The following is a 19,098-nucleotide window of genomic DNA, read 5'->3' as shown; positions in this document are numbered from 1 at the left end:
GAGCATGTGAACTTAGGATCCTCTTACTCTGCTATCTTCCCAAGCTCTCCCCAATTTTGCTCCTTTAGTATCAGACAAAGGCATTCTAACCCAGGTTGTGCACATGAAGAATAAAACAAGTGTGCTTCTTTTCCTACCTCTGGTGCAGTGGTGCTTACTGAAAAAGGCCCACAAATTTACATTGCTCTGAAGTCCAATATCACCTTCAAAGCTTCTAAATTTTTTGCTGTTGTAGTTACTAAAGGGATAGTAAAGTTAGATATTGAAGTATATATTTATCTCAAAAGACCATTTACAAGTCAATTAAAAATGAAAAATCATATTATTAAAGTGAAAGCCAGGATATTTTGACAACAAAGAGAACCAAGTTTATGGTCTGATATGAGTATACAAAACCATTTATGTTTATTCTGGAGAATAAAATACAAAGCATTGCCTTAATATTTGACATTATTTTTTGAATGCTGAAACTCTTGGCTGAACAAAATAAAAACACCAAATGTATAATGAAAATGAGCTGGAATAGCTGATGTATTTTCAAAGGACTATTAGAAACCAAAGGAATGTATGTAAAGACTGTGGCATGGTAATGCCACAGAGTATTATATAGACATTAGAAATTATAAACACTAAAGTCCTTCAAATTCAATATTCTAGGATAGTATATAATATTCTTAAGATGTTTTTCCAAATAAAATCATAGGCTTTAGTTCAGGGTACTTGTGTTCATGTATCTAAAAAATTAAGCATATAGTTATTTAAACCTGTTTTGTAAAATAAACAAATAAATCATTTAAAAAAACCTTCACTTTTACTCCTTATTTTGAAGGTAGAAAATGGTTCAGCAGGAAAGCATAGCAAATTAAGAAACTGAGTTCTGGAGTCAGACTGCCTAGATTTGAATCCTAGTTCTGATCCTTACTAGCTGTCTGACAAAGGGCAAGTTACTTAATTTCTTTGTGTCTCAGTTTTTAAATCAGAAAAATAGGAGTAAGAATAGTATATATATCACAGGGCAATTATAAACATTAAATGAGATGATATAAATAAAATACTTAAAACAGAATAAAAGGTCATTAATTAAGTACCCTGATTTAAAGGCATAGTTTTCAACCTCAAGGAATTGATAATTCCATAAAGTGTTAAGTCCACTTTGGGAGAAAATACTTACACATAAGAAAAAACTAGAAAATAATTATTAAACAGTTTCATACAAGATATAAACATAAATGATCTAAAGAATAGAAACAAATTTGTGGTTAGATTGTTGGTTTGCTTCTCTGTGGGAGAAAGTGGGACTGCTAGCAAAAGTGAGAACATAAGAAAACACAGAAGTGGGAATAAGTAAGACAAAAGGTTTCTAAATTTGCATTAGAATTTAATTATGCCCATATTTTGTTCTAAATCTTTCAAACTTTAGAATCGATGTTGTAAATATGAATCGGTATATTTAAGTAACAAAACCATTTATAAGTACTGTAGAATTAAAGGTAAAACTTTAACATATGAATGTTAATATACATATGTATGTTATGATCACATTTGAGTTTCAAAAATGCCCTGTAAAAAAAGGCAAGACAAGTGTTTTTATTACCATTTTACAAATGAAGAAGTTGAAAATCAGAATTCATGTCACTTGCTTAAAGTTACACCACTAGTAAGTACTAGAGACCAGATTAGCAACCAGGTCTTCGGCTTCCAATGTAGTGTTCTTCCATTACACTATACTTATGGAATAGCAGAAAGCTAAGAACACGAGAAATGAGGACTTAATGTTTTGATAGGTATTATGTTTGATCTTCACCTCAAACAGGGAAAAAAATGGTATAGGATAAAATGTAGATACTGCCAAATCTCAGGTATGTTAAAAATAAATGGATACCAATTAGATATACTATGCCTTAGAGGTCCTCTTTCTTTTTGTTTTGAGTGTTTTCCTAAAGGGTTGCGACATTAGAAGTGAAATAGAAATAACATACACATGGAAGATTCAGATAGAATCCTTTCATAGATTTTTTCTTCACCATTATCATTTTCTCTGAGGTAATATGCTTTTTGAAACACAGAGTGAAGGAACAGACCACACTTCAGCAGAAGCTTGCCCATGAATATTATATTTCAGCCTCAACCAAGTTGGTGTGTTTAAAGAACAAAGCTTCCACTGTAATATAAAACCCGACATAAACATCTTGATATTTCTATCTACTTGCCAATAGAGAAGAAAAAGTATAAAATAATAATAAAACTTATAATTAACTTCCATGCATAAGTGCATGTCATAGAGCAAAATCTCTGATATAGTTACATAAATATAAGTTCTTCCAAAACAACTTATAGTATCAACATTCAGATTTTATTCAAAAACCCACTGTAGGTAGTTTTGATCCCAATAAGTCTGTAGAAAAGTAAAATCCTTTCCCTCTTCTTTAGATAAATTTTAAATTATTTCTGTTCATATATGGGACTGTCAGTTGTTTGGTTCTTAAGGAAGAATTGTAGGGAGAGAATTCCCTGTAAGAACTTCAATAAGCAACAAAAACTCCATCATTCTCTTTTGAGGGCCTGGGTCAGGAGCAGAAGGAAATTGGACACAAACTAGCTTTTGACCAAGTTCATACTACTCAGGTTGCAATATGCAACCTGGAAACTTTAGGGCCATTTGGCTGCATATTAGGGTGTTCTAGCACTTGCATATTCTGTTTTGGAAGAAATGGCCCTACTTCGCCTAGTCATTCAATACTACAAAGGAAGAGGGTGACAGGACATTTTATGTAACTCCTGGATCATTCCAGTTCTCATCTAACGGCACGCATGCAAAAGAATATGTTAGAGTGATTGGGGACTAATTGCTAATTTTGTATCTTAAAGGACTAGTTCTTATCCTTTGTGAAGCTTTTATTTGAGGGAAAAAACTTTGGTCTCAGATCCATTTTTTACAATGCCAAGACAAAAATGTTCTTCACCTTTCAGTGAATGATCAAAAAACGACTTATAATTTAGTTAATAGTTGTGGACTGAGGGGTGTCTGGGTGGCTCAGTGGGTTAAAGCCTCTGCCTTCAGTACAGGTCATGATCCCAGGGTCCTGGGATCAAGCCCGTATCAGGCTCTCTGCTCAGCAGGGAGCTTGCTTCCCTTCCTCTCTCTCTGCCTGCCTTTCTGCCTACTTGTGATCTCTGTCTGTCAAATAAATAAATAAAAAAATCTTAAAAAAATAGTTGTGGGCTGAATTTTTAAAACTTAAAATATCCTTAGGACCTTTAACAGCGTGGATTCATAAATGAGATATATTTATAGGAATACATGCAGTTAGGTACTTATAAATTATTAATGGAAATACTCATTTTTTGTAGATAATTTGAGGTAATATTTGGGAAACTTTTTTCAATGATTTTCATTGGAAATGGATTTAAATTATTCTCTACATGTTTCTTCTCCTTTTTCTGGCAAAGAGCCCTTTTTCTTGGTTACATAAGTCACACTGGAAAAGGAATGCTTTCTAAATGTAGACAGTCTTCTCCTAAAGCTCCCCCCTGAAAAGAAATATAAGAGAGGGTCAAAGCAACAATTTGATGCAGCCAGAGACAAGGTTATGACCACTGACTTTTGCATTCTAAGAACAGAATCACAAGGTTTAGTTTCATTGTGTAAAAAATGAAGGTGGATGGTGCGTTGAATATGATATGGCATGAAGCTAATCAAAAAGGCAGCTGTCACAACTATGATCATTCCTACAGCTTTTTTGCGGCTTGATAGATTTTTCTTCAGTGAATTTTTAAGTAAGGTTAAAATGATCATTGTGTAACATACAATTATAATAACAAAAGGAATGATAAATCCAATAAACAATGACACATAATGCAAGACCAAAACATAATTTTTAGCTTGATTGTCCTGTGGAGGCTCAAAGCACTTGGTATTGTTTTTCTCATCTTTGTAAGTTTTGGACATAAGAAATGGAGAACTGGTCAAAATCACAAAAATCCAAATGCTAACACATACAAACCTGGCTTTCTTCTGTGTAATCAAATTAATGTTCTGTACTGGAAAAACAATTGCAATACACCGGAAAAAGCTCATGGCTGTCATAAAGAAGATACTACAATAGAGGTTGACATACAAGGCATAGGTGCTGAGACGGCACAAAAAGTCACCAAAAAGCCAAATGCCTTTGTGAACATAATAGACTACACGGAGAGGCAGTGTACACACACACAGTAGATCTGCTACTGCTAAATTAATCATGTATACTTGGAAAGCTGACTTCTTGTGATATGTTTTTATGAGGACATAGAGCACAAAGCTATTTCCAAAGAAACCCACAACAGAGATCATAGAGTACAAGGTGGAATACACTTGATTGCGGAAGTCATCAATAGTGTCATTGCACGTGTTGTTATTGGCAGCAGATAATGTCAGATTCCCGACTCCATCCATGTTTCTCTAGGACTGTCTCCTTGGTACCTAAAAAATATATATATATATATATATATATATGTATATATCCTTGTCAATTTTTATTAGACAATAAATTACAGGGCTTATTAAGATTTCATTTTATATTGTCATATATATACTTTTTGACCCTGGCAGGAATCAGAGATGGTGGGGCAATAAAGAGGGATTCAGCAGCACCTTGCTTCCAGGAGAAGGGTTTGGGTCCTATAGGCATCAAGAAAACTCTTTTTCCCTCCTTTCCCACCCAAGTTTGTTTAATGGACTTCCTTCCAATCTTCAAAACCTAGCCAGGATAGCTCTGCTTTTCCTTTAAGTCATATTACTCTAGGCTATTCTGTAAATCTTCCTTTTTAACTGAGTTTTTCTATTAGATAAAATCTTTAATGATAGTCATTTTTCATAAATATAAATATCCACATATCCATCTATCTATCTACAGCTATCTATCTATCATCATCTATGTATTGGAAGAGCATTGAATTTTCTTGGAGAATAAAATCTAGGTGAAAATACTCAGTTCCCAGAGGAGCCTGAGTGGCTCAGTGGGTTAAAGCCTCTGCCTTCGGCTCAGGTCATGATCCCAGGGTCCTGGGATTGAGACCCGAATTGTACCCCTCTGCTCAGCAGGGAGCCTACTTCCTCCCTTCTCTCTGCCTGCCTGTCTGCCTACTTGTGATTTCTGTCTGTCAAATAATTAAATAAAATCTTAAAGGAAAAAAAAAAGAAAATACTTGGTTTCTTCAAGAAAAGGGCTTCCTAGGTAACATCTGCTGGTTGATGCTCATTTAATTGTTTTAATGAGGGAAACAAGTTCCAAAGTGGTAAAAAAAAAAAATTAAAAAAATCTGCACCATAAGTTAAGGCCCTGAGGAAAGATGTAACATAACTATTTAAAATATACTTTCTGGGTAAGGATATTGTTACAGCTGTTTATTCTTGCTTTCTTCCTAGACTCACTCTCAAAGCCATACTATTCAATAATGCATGGTCATTTCTTTCATACCAAGAGGTTGTTACTTGGTCTAGGTTAGTTAAACTATATCAAGATAGTCAATTAAGGCATTAAACAAGCTCTGATCAGATAGCTCTAGGCCTAGGGATGAGACAATGTGAAAATAATTTCTAGTGTTCCTCCAGATTCTTTAATTCTTTAAGAAAGTGGGAGCAACTCATCAATATAGAATATGGTGGATAACCTTTTTTTTGTGTGGATAATCTTTGATTAAAGTCTGATTTCTTGGTTTTACACAGTTCTTTCTCCCGAGTAAAAGAAAGTTGGGGTTTGTAAGGTGGCAAGACTGCTTGAACATGCAAGAACTCCCAACAATGGAGGGGATTGATCTTGTCCCTGAATTAGAAATAATGAAATGAACAGCTATGGGAGTGGTTGTAGGTGGGATATAACTTCCAGGTTTACTACTGCTAACTACTTAGCTAGTTGTTTCATTTTTTCCTTTAATTGAAAAATGTCATAATTTTTCACCAAGGACTGTTGGTATATGACAAAAAATTGAGGATGAATCATTCTGAGGGTGGATACCTAAGGTCAAAGAGATAAATGAGTTGACTATTCCCAACTTCTGCATTATTTTTCAGTTTGCTTTCCAGTTACCTGCCTCTGTCACCATTGGTTCCCTGAACTCAAGTGCAATTGTGGAAAAGAGGGAAACTGCCTAAACTTAAGTCTTTCTCTGTTAGCCCTGTTGCTAGGTTTTCCACAAATTGTGCAGTTATGATGAGGCACTAGATGGCGCTGTTGAGTTTTTTTTTTTTTTTTTTTTTTTTTTTTTTTTGCTATACCCTTTGAGAACTACACTTGAAAGGTGTTAGATTAATTACCATCTGTCTTTCCTATCACTATCAATCCCCACAACATCTTTCTAAAAGCTCTAGGTAAATTGTCCATATACTGGGGCTTCTTCCAGCTCTATCATATTCTGTTCTAAAAACTTCAGTGGTCCCTGAGGGCTTTCAGAATAAAATCCAAACTTCTTGGCATGGTATTTAAGGCTCTCTATAGCCTAGTTTCAACTAAATTTTCCTAGCTTCTCTCTCACTTTTCTTCTTTGCACACCCTATAATTCAATGAAACAACTATTATACTATGCTAGGGACATGTGCTACATGTTTTCTCACCTGACTTTTTTCCATGCCATTTCTCTTGCCTAAAATACTCTTTCCACAAACTCGAATTACACCCTTTTTGGGTGTGAAGACTTTAAGACTTTCCTCATTCTCCTTCCACAGTAATTTCTATCATTTTCCCTTCTAGAGAACTCTAAATTTCTCTTTCAGATCAATGATTTGTATGTATATGTTATCTTCCCTTATAGACTATCTGGTTGATATATAAGAAGGCATGTCACACAAGGCTAAGACATACGTACTTTGATCATAAGTGTTCAACAAATGCTAACTGAGTGAATGAATACATGAATGATGAACAAGTTTGTCATTTAAAATTATTATTTATCATTCAAAACCACTTAGAGTTATCTTTGCATTCCAGTATCATTTAAAATCTTTCCAGCCTCAGCGCCTAAAGTTGCTTCTTAAGGTATTAAGGAAGGAACTAAATCGTAATGCTAACTGTAAGATTGAAAAATATTATATCTTGACATGGAATAATCATTTATTTGTTTTTGTGTTAAATATTATAAATTTGACATTCCAGATCTTTGAATAAAAGGTGCCAAATAAAATTGATAAATTAATGGACAGCAGATGGTCATTAGTCCCATTAATAAATTTTCCAGTCCTTACAAACCAAAATAAACTTTCCTAGTAATGTTGGTATCTTAAGTTCAACTGTTTATTTATAACTAAGTAAAATCAATGACTTGTATTAGGTCATAAAAAGAAAATTGTAAAACGTTCAAACAAGTAATGACTCATAGAAGGATAGAGGTCATGTAGTCTAAGCCACTCATTTCACAAATTATGGCTTTGCTTATCTTAGACAGCATTTAATTTATTTTTATAGAATTTACTGTGATCCCCAAATAATGAGACCCACACTATATGAATTCAGAGATACCTAATTCCTATCCCTGCCTTCAAGCAGCTCAAAGTCTGGGTGGGGGGTGATAACTCAGAAGTATGGAAAACTTATAATATAGTATGGTAAGAACTATCTTAGAACAAAGAAAATGGGCTATTAATTGATCAATATAAACAAACAATAAACAGAAAATTAATTTTTTTGTGCAGATGACAAAGGAAGTTACTTTGTTAAGATAATTTGCAAGTTGAAGAAACAAGATTGATTTGGAAAGTGGAACCATACCTCTTTCTGACACTGCAGTGCCTTTCACGAATGTTCCTAGTTAGTGGTCAGTGCTTTTTATGATGTAATTTCAGATGAAGCCTAAAATGAAATCACAAGATTGAAAAGAAAGTCAGTGACCTTAGAAGGAGTCCAGAAGGGTCATGGGAACTTAGTGGCCTTAAGTACAGATCCAGGGTGTGTCATGGGACATCACAGCTTTACTGACAGATTTAGGTCTAGTTATTTGATTCCTTCCATGCCTCCTTCTTTCTTCTACTATCATTTTTACATCCCCAGGGGATGGGGGTGGAACTTTGAGTATGGACCAGGGCTGATCACAAATTTTTGTTGCTGTGTGCAAGTAGCTTCTGTGTCTAAAGATGAACCCAGGATTATAAAAATACTCTCCTCTCTATGAAACCATGATATTTCTCCTATTTTCTCTTCTAAAATGTTTGTTAATAAGTTCAAAGGAAAAATAATTTGGAAGTTCATATATAAGGGTCTGTTTTTTTAGGAAAAAGCATTAGAACATTAAAAATATCAAATATATATATCTGGAATGGCTTATGGACAGTTTTTCTTGAAGGAATTATAGATTAGAATATCTTGGGCCCTTTTCCCTAAAATCTCACAGTATCAGTTATTGTTTATATCATTAATTTGGCATATTTATATGCCTTCAGAAATCAACTGTTTTATAGTTTGTATTGTTAAATTTTCATGAGTATATGCTTCTTCTCTTCAATTAAACTATATCAGAAAATCTAATGAAGTGTAACAAATCTCCAAGAAATAAACAAATAAGGGCTTTTGTGAAATGGTAGCAACCTGAACACCCCCCCCCTTCCCCAATTTTTATTTCCCTATGGCAATTTTCATCCCTGAATGTGGGCACCACATAGGCTGGCCACTTTTCATTTATCTGTGGCCTAAGTACCAAAAAATAAATATCTTTCAGTTTATCCTGAGCAAGTATCAACACACCAGACTTTTCTAAAGGAATTCTGCAGAAAAAAAATCAAATGGAAAATAAAGGAAATTAAAAATATAAAATGGAGACAAGTTTTAAAAGTAGGAATACGAACCTACAGCTCTAATATTGCTGTTTGAATCCACTCTGATAATAATAAAATAAAAAAATAATAATGAATCCACTCTGTATTCAAATAACCATTTTTTAGATCCTCTCCAATTTATTTTCCCTTTCTGAATTTCCCTTCTTTTCCCAATAAGGAATTGTTATAGGTAACTTACTACTAGCAGTCTGGGTGAAGTATGGGCTGCAGGTGAGGAACTAGTCAAACTGAGTTGGCTTTTTATTTTTTTACTTAGTCAATAAATTTTCTTTTTTGTTTAGCTTGCCCTAGATATCTGTAATCAATAAAGGTATACTGACTGAATATTGAATGAAAAAAATCTGAGCCTAAAATTGTATGATTTCACTCATCTATGGAGAAAATTAACTTTACTCTGTCACAATTTTGTGTTTAGTCAAAGCTTATATTTTTTCCTAGTGTGGAAAGAGAAAGAAAGTTTTTGAGCTTCTAAGACCCATCTATGAGAAGTGTAGTTTTACCAGGCTAATGTACTAGTTATCCATATCCATGGTAGTTGTACAGTTATAGTTTAGTTCACGGTACATGCACAAGAGATTACATGTCACATTGTTTGGGCAACAGTGTTTCCTCAAATTTGGGATTCTGACATATCTTCTATTATTATTATTATTATTATTATTTTTAGAAATTCTGAGCTTTGCATATAGCAGGCACTCAATACTTTCACTCTTTGCCTTTTTTTTTTTCTAGTTTCCTCGAGGACTCTTGTCTCTGGCACTAGCTTCTGCTAAAATTGGATTCTACCATTCTTATCTGGGTGATTGGGTGGGTAGACATCAGGCCAATAAGTGAAAGTGTAGATATACAATTTTTTATTTTAATTATTTAGTTTAGGTTTTATTTAGATATTTTGTTTGGGTCACCTTAAATCCGTGTGTGTGTGTGTGTGTTTGTGTATTCTTTCTTCAGCTTTAGCCTCCAATGAACCTATAACCTGGTCAAGCAAGCTCCAGTGAATGAGGGAAGTAAGAGATTCAGAAATAATCTGACAATACAAGGTCCCAATTCACATATGATACTCTTTATTGTTGCTGCACTGGAACTACCTATAAACAAGAATGACTTACACATTTTGTACTAAGTGTGGTCTGGGTAGAGCTGGGGATCTACCTACCTTGGCTGGTGTCTTCTATTAAGTGAAGGTAGTAATAGTACTTCTTCTTTTATTTCCGGTCAAACAAAAAACCATTCCTCTTCCTTTCAATCCAATTTAGTACATTTCTCCATTGATGTCCTGCAGTGTTTTGTTTTTACTTTCTTGATAATTTTCATTTATTGTTTTGTGTCATAGTCATAATTCCCACACCAATTCCACTAGACCTAAAGAGCAATAACCAAGTCTTATTCTTTCTGTATTTCATGCTGTGAACAGTTCAGTGTGTTTTAAATATCAGTTGGTTTGAATTAATCAATTTTCTATAAGCTTTTAGTGATGTTTTACCAAAATCAGAGGGAATCCTTGCATGGAGAAAGACAATGAACATGGTGGAAAGTTTGTAGGACTGATAGGCCCAAGACCTGGATCATACCCTGGGCTATCGTGGATGATTAATTGTGCAAACTTGAGTAAATTACTTCCTCCCTACGATCTCTTCACTTATCTTCATTTCAATAGGTTTATATTATATGTCTCCGAATTTCCTTTCAGTTTGCCATTCTAGAAATCTATGAAGGGTAGGGTATCATTTTCCTTGGTTTAAAGGAATTTTTTTCCCTTGTTTAATCTTAGGAACAAAAGAGCAAGTAAGATGAGAGATCTATGGCTTTAGTGAAGAGGAACATGGACAAAAGCCTGGTTTTTAAATAATATTTTCAATAATGCAACTAATGTTTGCAAGCTTGATTTAAAACTAGTAGTTGTTCCCTGAGTTTTCAGTGAACATCTGAGAGAAATACCCCATTCCTCTTTGATTATATTAGCTGTTCTCAGGATACAAATTTGGCCAGGGCCTCTAAAGGCAACACAAAAGTTCTAGCTTTGACAGTGGTTTCTAAACTAACTGCTAATCTTATGATGTAAAGTCGTCCCACTTTCTAGGACATTTTCTCAGTGGCCTTACCCCTTTTGGTATATAATAACAAGTTATAACATCTCTTGTTATGGCCATTCTTTAGATCTTCTAACAGAGAAACTTCTAAAGTCATATTTGTTGTTTCCTTTTTGTCATCTTTCCTATGAGATGCCCCTCATGCTTGATCATATGGTGTTAGGGTTGCAGGGCCAACAATACATCCATCCATATCTCGGCTAATACATGACATCTATCCTGCAAAGTATCTAACAAGCCTTAATTTCTTTTAAATGACTATCTGATACTACATTTTACTCTTTGTTTTCTTCATTCTCTTTCATTACTGGTACTATTTCTTCGCTTCTGGCTCTCCTTACCTCATACATAGATGACATAATTACCTATTTTCTACATGCACCTTGTATTTTAGCCATGCTGAACTGTTTGTAATTCCTGGAGAGGTTTTTCATACCCTATTAATTTCAGGCCTTTTTGCCTCAAAATCATCTTACACATTACTGCCACACCGGTCATTCTTTTTTAAAAGAAATTAAAATTATTCTTCACACCAGTCATTCTTTAACCCTTGGTTGCACTTGTCTTTTGGCTGCTCAAGAGCCTACAATGACTATAATAAAATCCCAGCCTTATATTTCAGGCAACCTCTTCCACAATCTAACCTTAGTCTCCTATCCAACCTTCTGTCTTACAGAGAAAGATAATAATGACAGAAGCCAAAGAAGTATTAGTAGTTGGTAAAAGAAAAAAAATCCACTAGTAAGTACTAAGGAGAGCCTAGGGCTGTCAGAAGGAGAGCCCTGAAATAAACTGTGCGGTCTTTTTGGATGTATAGTTTTTTCAAACTAAGATGTGATGCAGAATGAAAGTGACAGCCTAATTATTGAAATAGTGACTCCTGGCCAAGCTTGGGTCAGGAACAAGGTTATCCTGACATGCAAATTTAAAATTCTGATTGTTTTGACAGGCATGTTCCTTGAGTGTAGTATAGGGAGCCACCAAATTAAGCCAATATCCCTGCTCTTCAGATCAGTGATTTTTTTCTCCCTGAGATTATGCCTTATAGTACCAAGGTTTAAGTTGTTTTTAATGTTATCCTGTCATCATTTCCACGTATCCATGGTTTTTACCCAACTCCTTCCCCCCAGGCCTACCTCCAGCCCTGCACAACTTGAACCATATTTTGAGCAATGAAACATCTATTTTGACCTTGTTATTGATCCAGTCTAAACAAATCATAAACATTTTTTTGCTTTTAAGTAATATCTTTGGAGATAATCAAGTATACTTGATATCTCTAATAATCCTAATCAGGGGAGATGCCAGGGCCAACTTTGGTCAACAGAATGACAGGTAGGAGTTTGTTTGTGTTCTGGCCTTTGGACTCTAAAATGGTCTTATGAGATGATCTGACTTCTGAAATTTGGCTCCCAAAAGACTGTGAGAAAATTTTTAATAGTTATATTAATCTAAATTTGGGGACTTTACACTATGATTGTATTTTGTTGGACTAAAGCAAATTATAAATCTTCTTACTTGGGAAAAGGACTCACTTATTTGGGTTATTAAGTGCCCAAAAAACAAAGTAATCTGCATAAGGAAAGAGATATACATTCTATAAGGAACAGGAATATAATGTGGAAAATTACAGAGTCTACTACGTTTTCCAAAATATAGGAAGACAGTGAAATAATTCAAAATTAGAGGAAAAGGAACATGGTTGATTTTAAGATAAGTTGGTTTTAAAAAATGTGTGTTTTTGAGAAAGGTAGATGTAGGTTATGGTGTTGAGGGGTAGCAGAAAATTTCTTCAGTTTATATCATGGATAAGCAAGAGGACTACAATTGTTTAAAATATCCCAAATTCCACAAGGAGGTTATAAACTCACTTTATTTTAAATTTTAGAATTTGAGGGGTGTCTGGGTGGCTTAGTTGGTTAAACATCTAGCTTCAGCTCAAGTCATGGTCCCAGGGTCCTGGAATTGAGCCCCACATTGGGCTCCTTGCTCAGTGGGGAGCCTGCTTTTCTATCCCCCTGCCTGCCGCTCCCCTGCTTGTGCCCTTCTGTCTCTGTCAAATAAATAAATAAAATCTAAAAAACAAAATAAAGTTTAGAATTTGAAGAAATGTCCAAATAGAAAATATTTAGGTTTAAAAACAATCTTAGGAAGAATGTGGGCATTGATTTTAAATGTTTCCAAAAGATGAAAGAGAATGAAATTCATAAAATAGTGATTGGATTTGGTAATTAGGAGGCCAGTGGTGACCTTAGAGAATACATTTACAATAGAATATTGAGTTTAGAAAAAATATATGAGGCTTAAAACTTTTAATCAGACTTTTTGGTCTCCATTTAGATAACCATTATCAATAAAAAGAAAAAAAGGATGAATGAAGATATATTAGTTTTCTATTGTTGTATAACAAATTATCATAAACGTAAAACAACACCAACTTATTTTCTCTTAGTTACCATGGTTTAGGAGTTCAGGTATGAGTTATCTGGGTCTTCTGCTTAGGGTCTTATACAGCAGCAATCAAGTTGTCAGCCAGAACTCTGACCTCACTGGAGGCTAAGGATCCTTTTCCAAGATCACTGGTTGTTGGCAGAATTTATTTCTTGTTTTTGTATGATTAAGCCCTGTTTTCTTGCTGACTATTGACCAGGAACCACTCTCAGCTCCTAGAGGTCACCCTCAGGCCCATGACACATAACCCTCTTCTCTCACAACATGGTTATTTGATTTTCTTTCTTCCAGGATATCAGGAGAGTGATCTCTCTGTTCAATTATTTCTGAATTCTTTCTATTAACTTAAGGTCTTTTGTGGGAGCTGGGGGCTGGTCTTCTTTTGAAGGCCTCACCTGATTAAATAGTGCCACCCAGGATAACTTCTTGTTTGGTTAACTGAAAGCCAACTGATTGGTACTCTAACACATGAATGAAATTCCCTCATATTTGTAGTCCCATCCACACTCAAGGGGAGTTGATTTTATAGAGTTGTTCACGAGGGAGGAAGAATCCTGGAGCCATCTTTAAATTCCACCTTCCAAAGAAGAAATGTCTAGGAGGGATTTTCTAGGGAGGAAAGTGTTGTCCAAAGGCAAGCTAGAAAAATCTACAAAGAGTAGCAGCAATAGAAGTGTGGGTTTATACATAGAAATCTAAGGATAATTGGTTAAAGTTCTTCAAGTGGGTGTTCATTTCTTCTCAGACACTTTTTTTCCTGGTAAGGTGTGAGTGAAACAGTTGTAGTCAGCATATAAATGCTCCAACATAAAAAGATGATCAGAAATCTTTGCCTAGAGTCCAGGTGAAGTCTCCTGGTTATCCTAGAGGAAAAGCTAGAAATGAAACTGAAAGCTTCCAGATAAAGGCAAGATTTTCCAGTATGGAAAGAAGCTCTTTTAAAAAGGCACAAAATGCCATTAAAGAATCAGTGGGGAATTAGATCATCCAGTTGTTCAATATTGGGTAGCCTTTAGTGTGGAGGAACAGACTATGCCTTACTTCTATAAATGTCACAGAACAGTAATGCAGTTACATTTTTTCTCAGGAATGTATACATTTTTGAGACTTTGGCTAGTACATCCCTAGTTATCTATTCTTAGTGAATACAGTGAAATGGAAATGGATTATGACTATGCAATGGCAGATGAAAACTTAACTAAACTTAATTTAATTGAGCAAAACTCTTCTGTTTTAATTATTTGATTAATGGCTTATTGTTTGTCATGAATAGAATAAAATGAAATGTCTATTGAGTCCTGTCTAAATTACGTCAAACTATTAAATATTCAACTAAACTTACTGAGGTTGAACAGAAATTTTAAGGATAAGGTTGGAAACTGAATCTCTAAGTTTAACTTCTGTATTTCTATATCTAAAAGATTGGTAAAAATACAAGATCAATTTGTAGTAAATACTAAATGAGGAGCAGAAAGGTAGCAGCTGAGTAAGAGGGCCCTAGGTTTGCCTTGTCCCACAAACACAACTAGATAGTTCTCAAATTATCCTAAATACTCCAGAAATTGACTTGAAGATAGACAGAAAAAAACCAGAAAGGGGGAGGGGAAACATCATATTGAAGAAGGCAGGAAGTGCTGAGAGGTGGTTTAAGGAAGAAATAGACTGTGGGTGTTGTGGAGGAGAAGGGGCCATGGTCCTTGGAGAAGGGCAAGAAAGTGATGAACACACAAGGAAATGTACAAGGAAAAATTTCCCCCAAAGCCATTGGTGTGGAAAACAAGAGGGGCTGAATTTCAAGAGTTCTTACAACCAGTAGGGCTTAAAGCCTAGTATTTAAATGGTCAGCATGCTTGGCTGGGATAGAGCCCTGAAAGCAATGCACTGCTCCTTCAGAGAAGACAGGCAAACAACTGGCAGACAGGGTGGAAACAGCAATCTGAAGAGCACAAAGAGCACTTGGGGCACACAGTGAAGAGATTATTATTTCTTCTCAGAGCACTTCATTGAGATGCAGCATTCATGGAGATACCTCTCAGGGAAAAAGTTGCCGGCTGGCAACATTTCCCTCCCCCACCCCTCAGCATAAACACAGAACCACCTAGAGCAAATAGCAGAGCACTGATACTGGCTGCCTAAATTGCTTACACTAAGCCCCACTCCCCTGTGCTCTTGTGGAATTGCCCTTCTTTGTCACCCTTTCCTCAGTCCCAGGGTGGCAGGTACCTCCACCAGAAGACTAGCACAAATCCCTCCTCACACCATTTTACAGACCAGAGAATTTTGCAAGGCTTCAGTTCCAGTAGAGGTGGTGATAAGTCTCATTGCATAAGCAGACAAGAGCACGCTTAGCTAAAATTTTCCACAAAGGCCAGGGACCAAACACTGCCCACAGCAGTCAAGGAAAACCTCTGCAGATGACAGACTTGAAGGTTAGAGAAGCCAGAACAGAACAACAGAGAACACACAACACACACTGGAGTTACTTCCTGAAGCACCAGGCCCTGGGAACTACATGATCTTTTCTTCACAAGGCCATTACTTTCAGGAGCAGGAGATAAAACCATTTTTTCTAACATAAAGAAGAAAGCAGAGACTGAGACAAAATGTGAAGACAGAGGAATTTATCCCAAAAGACAGAACAAGATAAGGCCACTGCCAGAGACCTAAGTGAAACAAATATAAGTAAAATGTCTGATGGAGAACTTAAACAATGATCATAAGTTTACTCACTGGGCTTGAGAAAAGAAGACATAAGGGAGACCTTTACCATAGGGATAAAAGAGTCCAAAAAGAATCAAAGAGATGAAGAATGTAACAAATGAGATTAAAATCAAGTTTCATGGAATGAACAGCAGGCTAGAATAGGCAGAAAAACAAATTAATGACCCAGACAAAGTAATGGAAAGCAATGGAACTGAACAAAAAGGAGAAAGAAGAATTATACAAAATAAAAATAAGCTTAGGGGACTCAATTACTCCATCAAATGTAATAACATTTGTATTATAGGAGTCCCATAAGAAGAAAGAGAAAATGGGGCAGAATATTTATTTGAAGAAATAACAACTGAAAAACTTTTCTAATCTGGGGAAGGAAAGAGACATCCAGATAAAGAGACACAGAGCACTCCCATCAGAATCAACAAAGGTAACACCAAGACATATTGAAATTAATTTGAAAAGTGATACAGAAAAAAATCTTAAAAGTAGCAAGACAGAAGTATTCCTTAACTTATTAGGAAAGACCCATAAAGCTAGCTGGAGATCTATAAACAGAAACTTGGCAAGCCAGAAGGCAGTGGCATGATATATTCAAAGTGCTGAATGGGAAAAATCTGAAGCCAGCCATCTTCTACCCAGCAAGACTATCATTCAGAATCGAAGGAGAGATAGAGTTTCCCAGACAAATAAAACCTAAAGAAGTTTGTGACCACTAAACCAGCTCAACAAGAAATATAAAAGGGGGATCTTTAGTGGAAAGGAGAGACAAAACGTGACAACATAAATGCAGGAGACACAAGAGCAGTAAAAATAAGTGTTTCTGTAAAAATTAGTCATGGGACTCACACAGAAAAAGGATATAGAATATAATAACACACACCAAAAATGTGACAAGTAAAGGAAAAAAGAATGGGTTCAAATGTGAATGATCATCAACTTAATATGGACTGCTATGTACAGAAGAGGTTATATACATGTATAATGGTAACCATATATTTAAAAAACCCACTAAAAGATATGCAAAGAATAAAGAGAAAGAAATCCAAATATATCACTAAATAAAACCAGGAAATATGAAAGAAAGACAAGAAATGAACAGAGAAAATCTCTAGAAAAAAAACACAAAAAAGTAATAAAATGGCAACAAATACCTATCTATCAACAATTACTTTGATGTAAATGGACACGCCAGTCAAAAGACATAGGGTGTCAGAATGGACAAAAAAACAAGACCTAAGTATATGCTGCCAACAAAAGACTCATTTTAATTAATTAATTAGTTAATTAATTATGTTATGTTAGTCACCGTACAGCACATCATTAGTTTTTGATGTAGTGTTCCATGATTCATTGTTTGCATGAAACACCCAGTGCTCCATGCAATATGTGCCCTCCTTAATACCCATCACCAGGCTCACCCATTCTCCCACCCTCCTCCCCTCTAAAACCCTCAGTTAGTTTCTCAGAGTCCATAGTCTCTCATGGTTTGTCTCCCCCTCCGATTTTCCCCCCTTCATTTCCCCCTTCCTTCTCCTAATGTCCTATGTGCTATTCCTTATGTTCCACAAATAAGTGAAACCATATGATAATTGACTTTCTCAGTTTGACTTATTTCCCTCAGCATAATCTCCTCCAGTCCCGTCCATGTTGCTGGAAAAGTTGGTTATTCATCCTTTCTGATGGCTGAGTAATATTCCATTGTGTATATGGACCACATCTTCTTTATCCATTCATCTGTTGAAGGGCATCTTGACTCTTTCCACAGTTTGGCTATTGTGGACAGTGCTGCTATGAACATTGGGGTGTATATGGCCCTTCTTTCCACTACATCTGTATCTTTGGGGGTAAATATATAGTTGTGCAATTGTTGGGATACAGTATAGCTCTATTTTTAATTTTCTGAGGAAACTCCAGACTATTTTTCAAAGTGGCTGTACCAATTTACATTTCCACCAACAGTGTAAGAGGGTTCCCCTTTCTCCACAATCTCTCCAACAGCTGTTTCTTGCCTTGTCGATCTTTGCCATTCTAACTGGTGTAAGGTTGTAATCTCAATGCAGTTTTGATTTGAATTTCCTTGATGACTAATAATGAACAGTTTTTTCATGTGTCTGTTAGCCATTTGTATGTCTTCTTTGGAGAAGTGTCTATTCATGTCTTCTGCCCATTTTTTGACTTGATTATTTGGTTTTTGGGTGTTGAGTTTGAGAAGTTCTTTGTAGATCTTGGACATCAACCTTTGTCTATAGTGTCATTTGCAAATATCTTATCCCATTCTTTAGGTTGCCTTTTTGTTTTGTTGACTGTTTCCTTTGCTGTGAAGAAGCTTTTTATCTTGATTAAGTCCCAAAAGTTCATTTTTGCTTTTGTTTCCCTTGCCTTTAGAGATGTGTCTTACAAAAGACTCATTTTAGACCTAAAGACACTTTCAGATTAAAAGTGAAAGAATGAGAAATTATAATGCAAATTTATGTGGAAAGAAAGCAGGAATAGCAATACTTATATCAAACAAAATAGACTTCAAAACAAGGACTTTAACAAGACAAAAAAATGATGGGCACTATGTAATAATCAAGGGGGCAATCCAAACAGAAGATAAAACATTTGTAAATAATTATGCACCCAGTATGGGACACTGGAACATAAAAAATAATTAATAACAAACACAGAGGAACTCATTGGTAATAACATAATAATAGTATGGACTCTAACATCTTACTTACATCAATGGGCAGGTCATCTAAGCATAAAATCAACAAGAAAACAATGGTTTTAAATGACACATTGGACCTGATGGACTTAATAACTATATTCAGTACATTCCATCCTAAAAGTGCAGAATACACATTCTTTTCAAGTACACACAAAACATTCCCCATAATACATCATGTATTAGCCCAAAACATATGTCTCAACAAATTCAAAAATATCAAGCATATACCATACATTTCTTCTGACAAGAATGCTATGAAATGGATGAATGGATCAAGAAGATGTGGTATATATACACAATGGAATACTATGCAGCCATCAAAA

At 35.3% G+C, this 19,098-nt stretch overlaps 1 protein-coding gene across 2 annotated transcripts in view; it reads right to left on the bottom strand.

Moving 5' to 3' along the window:
* Nucleotides 1-382: 382 nt before the first annotated feature.
* The window catches only part of CYSLTR1 (cysteinyl leukotriene receptor 1), a 42,816-nt gene continuing 24,100 nt past the window's right edge, over nucleotides 383-19,098 (bottom strand). The window contains exons 2-4 of one of the 2 annotated variants that reach the window (XM_059384558.1): nucleotides 9,960-10,165; nucleotides 7,743-7,823; nucleotides 383-4,462 (exon numbers count right to left, since the gene is read on the bottom strand). In XM_059384558.1, coding sequence (XP_059240541.1) covers nucleotides 3,413-4,435 — 1,023 coding nt within the window. In that variant the 5' untranslated portion in view covers nucleotides 4,436-4,462; nucleotides 7,743-7,823; nucleotides 9,960-10,165 and the 3' untranslated portion in view covers nucleotides 383-3,412. The remainder of the gene's footprint in view (nucleotides 4,463-7,742; nucleotides 7,824-9,959; nucleotides 10,166-19,098) is intronic. The other variant, XM_059384560.1, reaches the window with a different exon arrangement.

Source organism: Mustela nigripes, chromosome X, assembly GCF_022355385.1.
Source record: "Mustela nigripes isolate SB6536 chromosome X, MUSNIG.SB6536, whole genome shotgun sequence".
In the NCBI taxonomy this organism is placed as follows: domain Eukaryota; kingdom Metazoa; phylum Chordata; class Mammalia; order Carnivora; family Mustelidae; genus Mustela; species Mustela nigripes.
This window is presented reverse-complemented; position numbering and strand designations above follow the sequence as displayed.